Here is a 13,254-nt window from a genome sequence, read left to right on the forward strand (position 1 = left end):
GTAGATGGTTGGGTTTGTCTGACAAATGCATTTAATTCCTAAAAAGTATTAAGTTAGGAACTGCTCACTTCTAACAGAATAGGTAGCTATTTAATCTCCCTCTGCAACTTAATAAGAAGTGGGACTCCCTTGGATATCTTAGAATAGGAGGCTAAAAGAAGCACCAAAGCCTGAGACTTCTAATCTGCATCCCAGGCAGGCTTATTTAATGTTGCGATACAATTAGTTCATTCACTGTACATTCAGTAGCTGTGACTGCACTCTGAATAGACTTTGCCTTTCACTAGGTGTGCAATGAGAACTCCCTCTTCAAAAGTCTTTCCCGCTACTTAGTTCGTCGTAAAGACCCTGAACTGTGGGCCAGCGTACTACTGGAAAGCAACCCCTACAGAAGACCGCTAATTGACCAGGTAGGGCTGACAAACCTTTAAAAGCCTGTGCTGTCCTGACTTCACTTGCTAGTACCCAACTTAACTGATTTGTCAATTGCTTGGCTCTTCCTACAGGTTGTACAGACTGCACTGTCAGAGACACAGGATCCTGAGGAAGTCTCTGTTACTGTGAAGGCCTTCATGACTGCAGATCTTCCTAATGAGCTTATTGAACTGCTGGAGAAAATAGTTCTTGATAACTCTGTGTTCAGTGAGCACAGGTGTGTAAAGTCAAAACTAGGTCATGGGAAACTTGACATTATACCTGGTGCAGCTGTTAAATTGTTGTAGTGTGGAACAGCAAATAAACTAATACCTTCCTCAGAAGGAAGGGTGAATTTCTTGATTGTTACTTGGTATGTACTAATATTTTCTTCCTCTATGCAGGAATCTGCAGAACCTTCTCATTCTTACAGCTATTAAGGCTGATCGCACCCGTGTCATGGAGTACATCAACCGCTTGGATAACTATGATGCTCCAGACATAGCCAATATAGCTATTAGCAATGAGCTTTTTGAGGAGGCTTTTGCTATCTTCAGGAAATTTGATGTCAACACATCAGCTGTACAGGTATCTTAAAATCTCAGTCTCTGTATTGGTCTTATAACTCCTGAAGACATGTGAACACAAGGACTTTGCCATTAACTTGTGACTTCAGCACTTAACATCAATTAGCAAAGTGACCAAAGCTGCTCAGTGTCTTGTCTTAAAGTAGAACGAATGCTGTGTATTGAATCCTCTTGAAGTGAGACTTCGTAAGCCTAAAATCACTTGGGCTGTGTGGGTTGTGCAGAGTAGTCCCTATTTTAAAAGGAACTGTGGATCCATTGAAGAAGTAACAAAACACAGCTCAGCATCTTGTAAAACTGACCTTTATAAATAGTGGCTGATTGTGGTCACCCTTTCTTCAGGTATTAATAGAGCATATTGGAAACCTGGACCGTGCATATGAATTTGCTGAACGCTGCAATGAGCCTGCTGTATGGAGTCAGCTGGCTAAAGCACAGCTTCAGAAGGGGATGGTAAAGGAAGCAATTGACTCGTATATTAAAGCAGATGATCCTTCCTCCTACATGGAAGTTGTTCAAGCTGCCAATGCCAGTGGTATGATAAAGTTTTGTTTAAATTATTGCTGTTGATGTTGCTCAGCTCTCTTGTGTAGTTGCTCAATCTGTAGTTCTGCCAAATCTGTACCTTGATGCAAGTAGAGGAATCTGGTCCTTCAAAGACTGCCCTAAGTGAGAACAGGTAAAGATAGTGTATTCCATTTGCAGATTCAGTGGTCTTAAAACTACTTTCTCCAGCTAGCTGGAGACTAGCAGTCGCTACTAAGAAGGTCTTTGCATGAAGTTAAATTCCAGGATTCTAGTTAGGTCTGTTGTAAGGCAACTTTAGTTTGGTCTAGGATGTGCAGTACGAAGGCTAGTCTTGATTGTTGGGAATAGCTGTGGAAATACTTACATGTAACTAAGTTGAGCTGGTGGTACAGCTTAAGCACAAGCGTACTCAATGGCAGGGAATAAGCATTCTGAACTCTTGTTCCATAGGAAACTGGGAAGAACTGGTGAAGTATCTCCAGATGGCACGCAAGAAGGCCCGGGAGTCATATGTGGAAACAGAATTAATCTTTGCTCTTGCTAAAACAAACCGTCTAGCAGAGCTAGAGGAGTTTATCAATGGACCAAACAACGCACATATCCAACAAGTGAGTGAGACTGAGTTCCAGTATTGCTGGATCACAGCAGCAGGCTCCTTAGGCCTTGCTAATCAGGGGGGTGTTGGGTCTTCTGTCTCTTTGGGTGTGTAGATAGATCTTGAACTCAAAAGGCATTTCCATTTTGATAATGGCTTGAATGCTACATGTTTTATGTAAGCCCTTGACTGAAAAGCTGGGAGAATAACCTGGTTATGCTCTCCTACAGGTTGGTGATCGCTGTTATGATGAAAAGATGTATGAAGCAGCTAAGCTATTGTATAACAATGTGTCCAACTTTGGCCGTTTAGCTTCAACTTTAGTTCACCTAGGTGAATACCAGGCAGCTGTAGATGGTGCTCGGAAAGCAAACAGTACTCGCACATGGAAAGAGGTAAACTTACGGATAAGTTGAGGGACTTCAAAGCTGTAGCTGAGCCTCTTGAGAAGCTTTGATTGTAAGCAATAATGCAATTGTTGATTCCAGGTCTGCTTTGCTTGTGTTGATGGAAAAGAGTTCCGCCTGGCCCAGATGTGTGGACTCCATATTGTAGTGCATGCAGACGAGTTGGAAGAGCTAATCAACTATTACCAGGTAATTAAACTGACTCCTGTTACACAAAGTCTAAATTCTTTCATGGCAACTTCGTCCAAAACTGGAAATTTAGATTCAGGTTGGTTCCTAATAAATACGAAACGTATCGTAACTATCTGTCTCTTAGGATCGTGGCTACTTTGAAGAGCTGATAACTATGTTGGAAGCAGCGCTTGGCCTTGAGCGAGCCCACATGGGGATGTTTACAGAGCTAGCAATTCTCTACTCCAAATTCAAGCCACAGAAGATGAGAGAGCACTTGGAGCTGTTCTGGTCCAGAGTCAACATTCCCAAGGTGAATGTCTGAGGCCTTAAATTTAACTTTAAACGTATCTGTTGGGATTGTCTGTACCCTAGCTTTTGCAATAGCAGCTTTTGAGCTATTATTCATAGCACTGATAGTAACATATGTTGACTGGAATTTCTAATATACCTTTTGCTTAGGTTCTTAGAGCTGCAGAGCAAGCCCATCTCTGGGCTGAACTGGTGTTCTTGTATGATAAATATGAGGAATATGATAACGCCATAATCACAATGATGAATCACCCAACAGATGCTTGGAAAGAAGGCCAGTTCAAAGATATCATCACTAAGGTATTACTTCCCTAGTGAAAGGATGTAAATTTCTTGCTATGTGCGCTTCTCTTACTTGTAGCCTGTTTAAAGTGCGAAGTTCTGTGGTATTGCCACGCAATTTCAAAGCAAGTCAACTACAGTAACTGAAGAGATTTCTAGACACAAGAATAAGTCTTAGTCAGTTGTGCTGGAATATCTAAGGTTATGTCTGTCTTTCATTTTGATTTCTCTATGATCAAGCTTCTGCTCTGAATGTGCATCCTTACTCATCTCTAGGTGGCCAATGTAGAGCTGTATTACAAGGCAGTTCAATTCTATTTGGAATTTAAACCTCTGTTGCTCAATGATCTGCTGATGGTGTTGTCCCCTCGGCTTGACCACACTCGTGCTGTCACCTTCTTCACAAAGGTAACTTTCCTGCTATCCAGGTCAAAGGAAAATTTGCAGCTGGAAGAGCATTTAGCTGTAGTAGCACTTTAAAATGCTCAGCTACTTCACTGCCTCGGGGAAGATGCTAGGGGACCTCTACAGAAAGTTATCTTGACTTAAACTTATCTACCTGATTCCTTGAAGGTTAAACAGCTCCCACTGGTTAAGCCTTACCTGCGCTCTGTTCAAAATCACAACAACAAATCAGTGAATGAGTCCCTGAACAACCTCTTCATTATTGAAGAAGACTACCAGGTATGTCTTGTCTCAAGATATAATGTAATAGCAGCAGTAATATCTGGAACAGGTATCGACTTGCGTGTGTTGTATGTGCTTCATAATAGAAACAGCTATTCCTGAATTTCAAAATTTTCATGCTGGCTTCTGTGTCAGTCTTAAACTAATATTCTTGATCTGCATTTGATGTTTAGAAAGACGGGCTTCTCTCTCTCTCTAGTTGTCAGTAGATTTTACCTGCTTGCTTTTGACTTGAATTCCTTGAATGTATGTTCTTTGATGCTTCGAACTAAACTAGTGGTGATTAGACAAGGATTAAGTGGAGAACTGGTAGTGACTTTCTGGGAGCTTGTTGGGTCACTCCTGGGGATGGTAGACTGGCTACTTCTGGTATGAGTGTGGCAGATCAGCTTTTATTTAAGGCAAACAGTGGGGGTGCTAAGGAAAGAATTCACAGAAGGGGCAAACAGTTATGATGTCTAGCTGTTCTACAGGTTTCAGAAAACAACTCTGGTATTCAGAGGCTCCTTAACCTCAGCAATCACCACTGAAAAATACTAACTTGAATTAATAAAAAACCAAACGCCTGAACCAAACCCCCAGATAAACCTAAAACTCTCTGCAGGTCTGGCTAGAGTACTTCATCATCCTGGAAATAGGAGTATGGAAATGTTTGCATCTTTGTGGATGCAGTTGTACACTTGAGGTGTGAATAACTTTTCTATTTAACTCAGGCTCTTAGGACTTCCATAGATGCTTATGACAACTTTGACAACATTTCTCTTGCTCAACGTTTGGAGAAACATGAACTAATAGAGTTCCGAAGAATTGCTGCTTATCTCTTTAAAGGAAACAATCGCTGGAAACAGAGTGTAGAACTCTGTAAGAAAGACAGACTGTATAAGGTAAGACCGTTGCACAGGTCTGGTTAAACATGCTTGGCTTTTTCAGAGACCTGTGACTTTCTGGTAAAGTTGCACCTTTTTGGATGCTACTAGCTGGTGGCTGTTGCTGATCTGGCAAATCTTGCTTCAGAGTGGCAGTAGATGGACAGATTTCTTGCAAACAAGTCCTAGAATGCCTCCTACTAATGTCAGTAGTAGATTGCAGCTTAGTGAAGTACCACATACATGTCAGCCATTGTACTATGGCACCTGAGGCTAAACAGACTCTCCTGTTGTAGGATGCAATGCAGTATGCTTCAGAATCCAAAGATACTGAGTTGGCAGAAGAGTTGTTGCAGTGGTTCTTGCAGGAGAACAAGAGAGAATGCTTTGGTGCTTGTCTCTTCACCTGCTACGATCTCCTAAGGCCAGATGTTGTCTTGGAAACAGCGTGGAGGCACAACATCATGGACTTTGCCATGCCATACTTTATTCAGGTCATGAAGGAGTACTTGACCAAGGTAAGAGCAGGTGCTTCTCCGACGCTGAAAGCTTGTTAGTCACTGTGGTGTATGCCTTGAGACTGTCTGCTTGCTACTAACATTGATCTGGGCTTTGTCAAATGTCTGTCTGTCCATGTCCACACTTATTTTTCAGTCCATCTGGGGAGAGACTTCGCCCTCTAAGAGACTGAAACACTTGCAGCCTCCACCCTATCTACCAATTACAGAACCTACATCAGTAGTATTTGCCTGGCCATGGGCAGTGTCTTAAAAGTAGTTCCAGGATTCAGGCTTTTCATATGCTGCATCAGTCAGGAATCCCAGCTGGGATCAAACTCTTTAACTAAATTCTAGACTGTATACTAAAAAAGCTTTTATGGCTAGATCTTGACTTAACGTGGTCTGCTGTGCATTAACTCTTAAAATGTGGCTCTGATACTTAATCGCACTAATTATGACTCGGCTTTTGTTTGAAGTGACTTAGGATGGGGAAGGTGCTCAGTAATGTTTTGACAGACTTGAACCAAATTTCAGTTAATTGCCAACTGTCACTAGCAAGACTTGCTTAGCTGAAGCTTTTAGCGTATCTTCCAGTGAAATGGTGTAAATTCCTTAATTAAGACACTTCCTCTGAGAAGTAAAAGCTTAACTGAAACTAGAGTCAATGAAGACTAGAGTGCCTGCTTATCTAGATTTGCCTGGCTGTTGCTTCTAAAGGCAGGACTACTCTGTAGCTCCATAGCCAATCTGCTATCCTTAAACGCTGTATTTTGGGGGAGGTGGGGAGCTATCGAAGCAGTAACATCACTTGTCAGATGACTGATGTACCAAGCTAATACCAGGCCTCTCTTGAGAGTAGCAGTCTTGCAGTGGGATTCTTAAAAGATTAAAATTTGATGATCTGCTAAAGCGTTAGGATGTAACTGTAGCATAGCTAATGAAATCAATGCAGTTAAGAGCTAGCGACAAGCAGAGCTGCCTTTCTAAAGCAGATACTTCTGGTGTATCTTTGTTTTTACTCACCTGTACCTTAATTATTTCTTCCCTGACGCTTTTGTTTCTACCTTTTATATGCTAAATATGGAGTTTTATTTTTTCTAAGCTGCACCTTCTGAATTCCTTTGCAGGTTGATGCAATAAAGGAAAAGGTGAAAGTTGATTCTTGTTTTCCATCTTTAAGTCTGGAGGACTAAGTCTAAGGATTCTGCATGAGTTTTTTTCCTTTCCTATGTTTACTACACTGCTGCTACTGCTTTTTCCCCCAAACAAAATATCACTAAAGCATATGCAAATTGTTTAACTCTACAAGTAGCTAGTGCTGTGGGACAAAAGTAGATTCATTTGCTACTAATAAGCTTATAGATCCTCAGGAAGGGCATACAGGTGATCAGTTGGATCACAGTCAACCTGGTATCAAAAGGATACACAAGTGCTACTATTTGACAGGAAATCTGACTGGAAGAACCTCCTATGATAAGAAACCATTAAGTCTTGGACCACTGTTTCTGAACTGTCAATCGGTATGGTATTTACTCATTTAAGGACTGTGATCCAGTTTCTGATCTCTTGACCGTTACTAATGCGTGCTGACAGTAGGCAGAATAGATACTAGCTGCTTCAGAAGAGACTTCCTTATTCAGGTGTCCGGTTCTTATGGTGCTAGTCTAAACCACATGGTGCTCTAGTTCACATGGCAACTTAAAACTTCAGCTATTAGACAAAGTCCGTGGTTCTCTTCCCTGTAGTAAATTTCTTGTAGTTGTGCCAAAAAGACTGCCTTCCAAGCTCTTCAGCTTCACTAAACTTCTCTTGCTACCTCATTTAAAAAATAATAATAAAAAAGGTAATGCTTATTGCTCTTCTGAGGCTACTCTGAGGCTTGCCTTTCACTATGCAGTTTTGCCCTCCTGAAGGACAATCTCTAAGGTTTCTGTCCATCTGCTTCTGTACAAATACCACTGGGATTCTCCTTAGACCAGAGGTCAGCCCTAGCGTGAGTTTTCCACTAATGTGGCTGAGCAAAGGGCGAACAAACTGACAAACAGCTAGACGATGGACTAAATGCAAATGGCTTCTTGGTGACAAGATGTCTGTAATGACACCACTGGAACTAAAGGCTAACCTGACTAAAATGTGTAGTGTAAGGTCCTTCAGCAGCTAGTAGGTGAGGCAGTAAGAAAGCGTGTGTGTGAAAAAAGGTAATTGAACTGCAGTGTTTGCCTAAACTACGCATGTGTAGCAGTCATTGCAATTACATCCCACTATTCCTTAAGCTACAAGGCATTGCTGTGGGCTGCGTGTGGTTTTTTGGGGGGAGCCTGTATGGCAGTCATCTTCAGACCTCACTCTTGCTTCAGTACTTTTGCCTATTTTTCATGCACACATAACACAATAACATTGAATGCATGTTACTTTTCCTCTGCAGCTTTTTGCAGTCCCTGTGGAAAAGCCTTTAAAACAATCTTGCTACAAGTGTGTAGGGTACTGAACCTGGTGATGCTCAAGCAAGTGGTGTAAGAACCATCCTGTGGGCTGGTTTCAAACTCGTGCTTGTTACTGTAAATACTTGTTTAGCTCTGAGGGGAGGCATCAAAACTGGGTGAAAAATGCATTAAATGTCCTGGGCTGGAGGCTTTTCAAGTGTGCGTAAGCCAAATGCCTCTGCTTAATAGCAAACTCTGCACATTCTCCTTGGATTTGCATCTCTAAACCTGTGCTTCTGTGTTCAGTGTGTTGCTGTTTGAGTTAAAACAGTGCAGTTCTCAGCATGGTGTCTGGAAACGAGTCTTGAAGCTCATTGGCATACACTCCTGTGCACTTTGGCAGCAGCAAGGCAGATACTGGTGTGAGGCAACAAAAAGGCTTGCCACGAAAGCCCAGTCAATGAATGAACTCATAAAGCTCAGGACTTATGCCACTTCCTGGATTTATGCCTCTAATTGAGGTTACAGATTAACAGGTTTATGGACCACATGTTGTAACTCACAACTAAATGGAAGAAAGCTGTTAAGAGCTGCCTGCAAATGTTTGCTCAGGTAGCGCAGTTACGCTGAAAGCTGTTGAACTTACGGTTGGTGTAGCTGAATATGTAATGCCAACCCTGTGTAAGTACAGGAAAACTGTCTTCAAACTCCTTTACAAAGGACACAAATGAAATCAAAGGTTAATCTGGTTTGAGTTGTCTTACTGTCTTAAAAAGTAATTGGCAGGATTGACTGACTTTACCTGGGAGATAAGATTTAGAATAAAATATCGATACCTAATTTTTGTGGTTTCGGTTTCAGGGCCTGCCTTAGACTGTAGTAATGCTGAGTCTCCTTGGATCTGTTTTAGAAACAAGCAATATTTCACTACAGAATTAGGTTTCTTCTCTTGCCTTTCTGTAGGGGAGGGCTAACAGCACAATTGCACTTGCTGTGCAGCAGAGTGAAGCTGGCTAGTCTTGTCTTCTTACTGTGTATTAAACTCAAACACGTTGACTGTTTGTGGGTTTAGGCTGACTGCCACACAGTTCTAAAGTGGAAAAAAGCAAGTCTTATACACATGCATTCTCTGCATTTGAACTTAAATTGCATGAGTGAATGGGTTTGGAAAGTGAAAATCTTGAGGCTCAAGTGACATGTCGGATGCTATTGCAGTCTGCTGTATACAAATACCAACTTCAGATTACTTTGCCTCAATGTTCCATTCAGGGAAACTTCTCCGGGTCTGAGCGTTACCTTAGCAACTGCTCCAACACCAAAGGTGCTAAAATTTGAGTTTGTGTCCTAAGGCTCTTGGTTTGAAGTAGTTGGAGCAATGCTGACCGATGAGCTTACTGATGTCAAAGTAGCTCTAGTCCAGTATGGGACCTTTCATACAAAGCTTCAGCCTGGAGTGAGCTTTCAAAGAAGTTCCACGAATCCCTCAATTAGGGTTTCTTTTCAGGAAACAGACAATTTTGACTGCATCAGTACCAACATTGCTACTTGAATTTATCTTTAACTTGAAGTGGTTTCCTTTTCTTGATGGGTGTTAACATACCACTAAGGCTTTTCCACTTCTCTGCCATGAATAAGTACCTCTTTCTAGAGGAGTTTTTTTAACTGTTGATTTCAATTGCAGGTGGATAAACTGGATGCATCAGAGTCCTTGAGAAAGGAAGAGGAGCAAGCTACAGAAACACAACCTATTGTTTATGGTAATGTTCTAGTTCATGTACTGTCAATAACACATTTTGCTTTCACAACAACCTTTCTCTAGTCACGTTTTTCCCTAGGGAAGTCTTTGAAAGTGGGAATGTTCTCATGTGAAATCAAGTCTTAAAAGAATGAGTTCCAAAATACTAAAGTACCGTGCTAGTGCTGCTGTGGCTAAAAGTGGATACAGGCTGCAGGATTTAAGACTGTCCTAGCTTGTTAAGGAAAAGCTTTTGAAAGAAAAGCAGTGGAAGAGCTGTACTATTCCAGACTTCCACCAAGTGCAGTATTTTTGGATCTTGCTGAACACACTTTACACCTATCTTGGGTATTTCCTTTCTACGCAGGTTATTCTGGTAATTCTAGTAAGAGTTACAGATATGAATTTCATCCAGTGATAAAGGAGCCTCCAGTGTATAGCTGACATCTCTAGTCACAACATAATCTGCCAGTAAAGCTACCCTGTCTCCAAAGCAAAAAATGTTGTAACAAGTTGTTTTTATGCAGGTTTCATATTCTTAATATGTTTGAATTGCTACTATAAGGCTGAGTGAGTCTGGGAAGAGTGTCCTGGCCTAACATGCTATTAGAGCTGCCGACTATTGGGCTGTGGTATTAAATGGTTATCATAAGCAGCTGAAAATCAGACACTTATCAAAGATGTAGCTCTCCAGAATGAGCTATTCAATTGTCGGGAACATGGCTTATGGAATGTTTTAGAAGGTGTTTGTGTACTTTGACCCCTGCACTCCTGAGCCTTCACATCAGGCTTGCTGTAGCCTGGGACTCAGGCCTTACATGAAGCAGAGTTACTAACACAATTGGAGCAGTAAATGCTACTCAAAAGCCTGATTGATTCTTGGACTGGGTGAGTTGAATGCTGAAGGAACAGGAAGCCATTGCCTTCTCTCTCATAATTGGATTTCTAAGAGCTTAAAACTAAAACTACTTGCTCCAGATTTCAGGAATCTGTCCGTGTCCACATACTTCATAGTGTAGTGTTTTTACCCCATGTACTCTGTCATGAGTTTTTCTGGGGAAATATCCATTCTGGCTGCTAAGGAGCCCAAACCAGGTCACTTGCTGTTAAACATACAAATGGCTACAGGGAAGTTGCAGGAATTTTACTGGCTGAACTCTTGGTACCGAGGAATAAAGATGAGGCTGTTCTGTCTTCCAGGTCAGCCACAGCTCATGTTGACAGCAGGACCCAGTGTCGCAGTTCCTCCACAAGCACCTTTTGGCTATGGCTACACTGCGCCTCCGTACGGGCAACCACAGCCTGGCTTTGGGTACAGCATGTAAGATGCAGCACACGTCAGTTTGGAGCTAGCGTATTTTCTTACTGAAACTCCACCGTCCCTCCCCGCTTTAACTCATAACAGGGAAAAGCAAAGAGTTCTGCCTCGTGTTCTTGTAACCTTTATTTCATGAAGGACTGTTTTTTCTAGCGCAACCTATTTGAATCACTTATGTTAAATCTTTTTCACATTCCATGTCATTTAGACTTTACTTTGAAAGGGGAATAGTTTAAACGACTTCGTTCAAGTGGGCTTTTGCAGGACTGCTTATTACCATTAAGTCTATTGTGAAGATTCTGATTTGCACTCTATAGTGTTACACTCTAATACTGAATCTTAAGTTTATTGTATGTGAGCAGCTTACAGTATGTACTGTCTATTCTAAATGCATTTAAGTCTCACTGTATATTCGGAGAAAGCTAAAGCGAAGATACTTGTATTTGACCTTGCAAGACTGCTGACAAGAGACAACACTAATCAGCATATCCTACCTGGGTTGGATTGCATAGCTCTAAAAGAATTTAAAATGCGTACAGACAACCTTGCCTGACTTAAAATGAGTAAAAGGGGTTTTTTTTTCCTTAACCTATGCAGGTTTTTCCAGTTACGCATATAGAAAATGCTAGTGTCTTTTTGCTCACTCCATATGTAACAGATGACCTTACGTTGTGCTGTATCCTGTGCTTTTGTGGGACATTCCATTCAGGAACAGAGCACCATGATTCCAATCTGTGTATTTACTAACCCTGCCCTGAGGTTTGTGTATGTTGGATATTGTGGTGTTTTAGATCACTGTTTTGAGTGTACAGAAGAGAGAATTCAAGCATATTGCTGTTCAGTTTTGTTTGTGCAATTTGAAATTACTCAATTTAAAAATAAATTACTGGACTGTGGACATGCTGCATAGTGGTAGCTTCACTTTACTGTCTTCAAAAAGGACCTTTGAACTTGAACCAAGTATTACAGTGCTAGTGCTATGGGGCATGCAGGTGCGTTCATTCAGAGGTATGAGGGGCCATTAGAGGAGCAGAAATGGAGACTATTAGTGGTGTCTCACACTGCGGGGGCAATACAAGAAAATACATAACGCTTTTTCTAGAGAAGGATTATGCCAGAGGGAGGAAAATAGCACTTTCCACTAGTTGGCTGCACTGCAGTCAACTACAGCATATTTGACCAGATGATACTTAGGATTGTAGTAGGGTGTGTCAGTTAAACTGAGATCATGTTCTAGGTATGTAAGTTGCCTTAAACATATTTAGCTTCAAATAAAATTGACTTAAATGTTCCTCTATGAATACTGTCATATTTCAGTGTAATAAGTATTACAGCACTGGCCCTACTTGTGATAGCTGTAGAAGCTCCAGTCTCCTAACCAGGAGCCACTGTGGGTGTCAGGTTCCACACTAGAGGCAGAGTCCCCTTCCTGCTCACTCCCTGCAGTTGCATTGTGATCCTGCCAGCCCCATGCTGCAGTGGCATCTGGTGGGGCTTAACCTGCTGCAGACTCTGGGTCTTTGTTCAAGAGTGTAACAGAGCAGAAGAGAAGCAGTGAGTAGTGTCAGGTTTTGAAAAGCATTCTGCCCAAGTTTGAGGTGCAGTATAAAGAACTTCTGTTCTCTGTTGCTTACACTTGCATTTCAACACCTCTGACATTGCCTCTGGGTCTGTAAAGTTGACTGATGGAGCAAAATCCTTCTGTTCCTTGTTTTACAACCGGTTTTGTAGGGACTCAACTGGAAGACAAGTCTGAGAGGCTGTAAAAGGCTTGCTCAACAGCAGAATTCTCACAGAACAGCTTTATTAGAAGTGTGACTCGGAAAGCTCACCTAATCAGAAATGCAGGGGCCTTGCTTTTAGTGTTGGAGCTGCGCAGGTAGAATTTACATAAACCATGATCAGGGTCCTCTGAACTCTGTCCAGTAAAATCTGTAACAGAGTGCTTCCTTAAACCCAAGAGGACCTGGTAATTCCAAGTAAAACAGGATTTAAGTTAGTCCCTGTGCAACAAGTTGTTATTTGAGGGTAACCCCCTACCTCAGTTGAACTGGGTGTGCTGACCTGCTTGCTGATTCCTGCAGGTGCAGTAGCTACATGGATGTATCTAGAACAGAGCACAGCTCACAGCTGCTCCCCAGAACTATCGCCTGGCTCATGAGGTCTGGGCAGCAAAGCCTGGTTGCCCTCCTACCACTTACAAGCTATTGCATCAGCTATTCTGTTAGAAACTGGTGGTGAAGGAAGTTGGCTACAGCCTACCCCCAGCTGTGTGGGGCAATTTTTAACTGCTTCAGCAGATCTTTTCTGAATTGAAGAACATCTCTCTCAAAAAAACCAAAACAAAACCCTGCAAGGCAGGGAGGGGGAACCTGTCGTTTTTAGCACATGGGACAAACTCCACTAATGCTTCAACTGAGTCAGTAAGC

At 41.9% G+C, this 13,254-nt stretch overlaps 1 protein-coding gene across 2 annotated transcripts in view; it reads left to right on the forward strand.

Moving 5' to 3' along the window:
- The window catches only part of CLTC (clathrin heavy chain), a 33,865-nt gene extending 22,142 nt beyond the window's left edge, over positions 1 to 11,723 (forward strand). The window contains exons 18-33 of one of the 2 annotated variants that reach the window (XM_055796685.1): positions 288 to 410; positions 507 to 652; positions 819 to 1,002; positions 1,344 to 1,536; positions 1,980 to 2,137; positions 2,355 to 2,519; positions 2,613 to 2,720; positions 2,848 to 3,015; positions 3,165 to 3,314; positions 3,573 to 3,704; positions 3,870 to 3,980; positions 4,697 to 4,867; positions 5,146 to 5,367; positions 6,477 to 6,497; positions 9,454 to 9,529; positions 10,708 to 11,723. In XM_055796685.1, coding sequence (XP_055652660.1) covers positions 288 to 410; positions 507 to 652; positions 819 to 1,002; positions 1,344 to 1,536; positions 1,980 to 2,137; positions 2,355 to 2,519; positions 2,613 to 2,720; positions 2,848 to 3,015; positions 3,165 to 3,314; positions 3,573 to 3,704; positions 3,870 to 3,980; positions 4,697 to 4,867; positions 5,146 to 5,367; positions 6,477 to 6,497; positions 9,454 to 9,529; positions 10,708 to 10,832 — 2,253 coding nt within the window. In that variant the 3' untranslated portion in view covers positions 10,833 to 11,723. The remainder of the gene's footprint in view (positions 1 to 287; positions 411 to 506; positions 653 to 818; positions 1,003 to 1,343; positions 1,537 to 1,979; positions 2,138 to 2,354; positions 2,520 to 2,612; positions 2,721 to 2,847; positions 3,016 to 3,164; positions 3,315 to 3,572; positions 3,705 to 3,869; positions 3,981 to 4,696; positions 4,868 to 5,145; positions 5,368 to 6,476; positions 6,498 to 9,453; positions 9,530 to 10,707) is intronic. The other variant, XM_055796686.1, reaches the window with a different exon arrangement.
- Positions 11,724 to 13,254: the final 1,531 nt, after the last annotated feature.

Source organism: Falco peregrinus, chromosome 2 (assembly GCF_023634155.1).
Source record: "Falco peregrinus isolate bFalPer1 chromosome 2, bFalPer1.pri, whole genome shotgun sequence".
NCBI classification, from domain to species: Eukaryota; Metazoa; Chordata; class Aves; order Falconiformes; family Falconidae; genus Falco; species Falco peregrinus.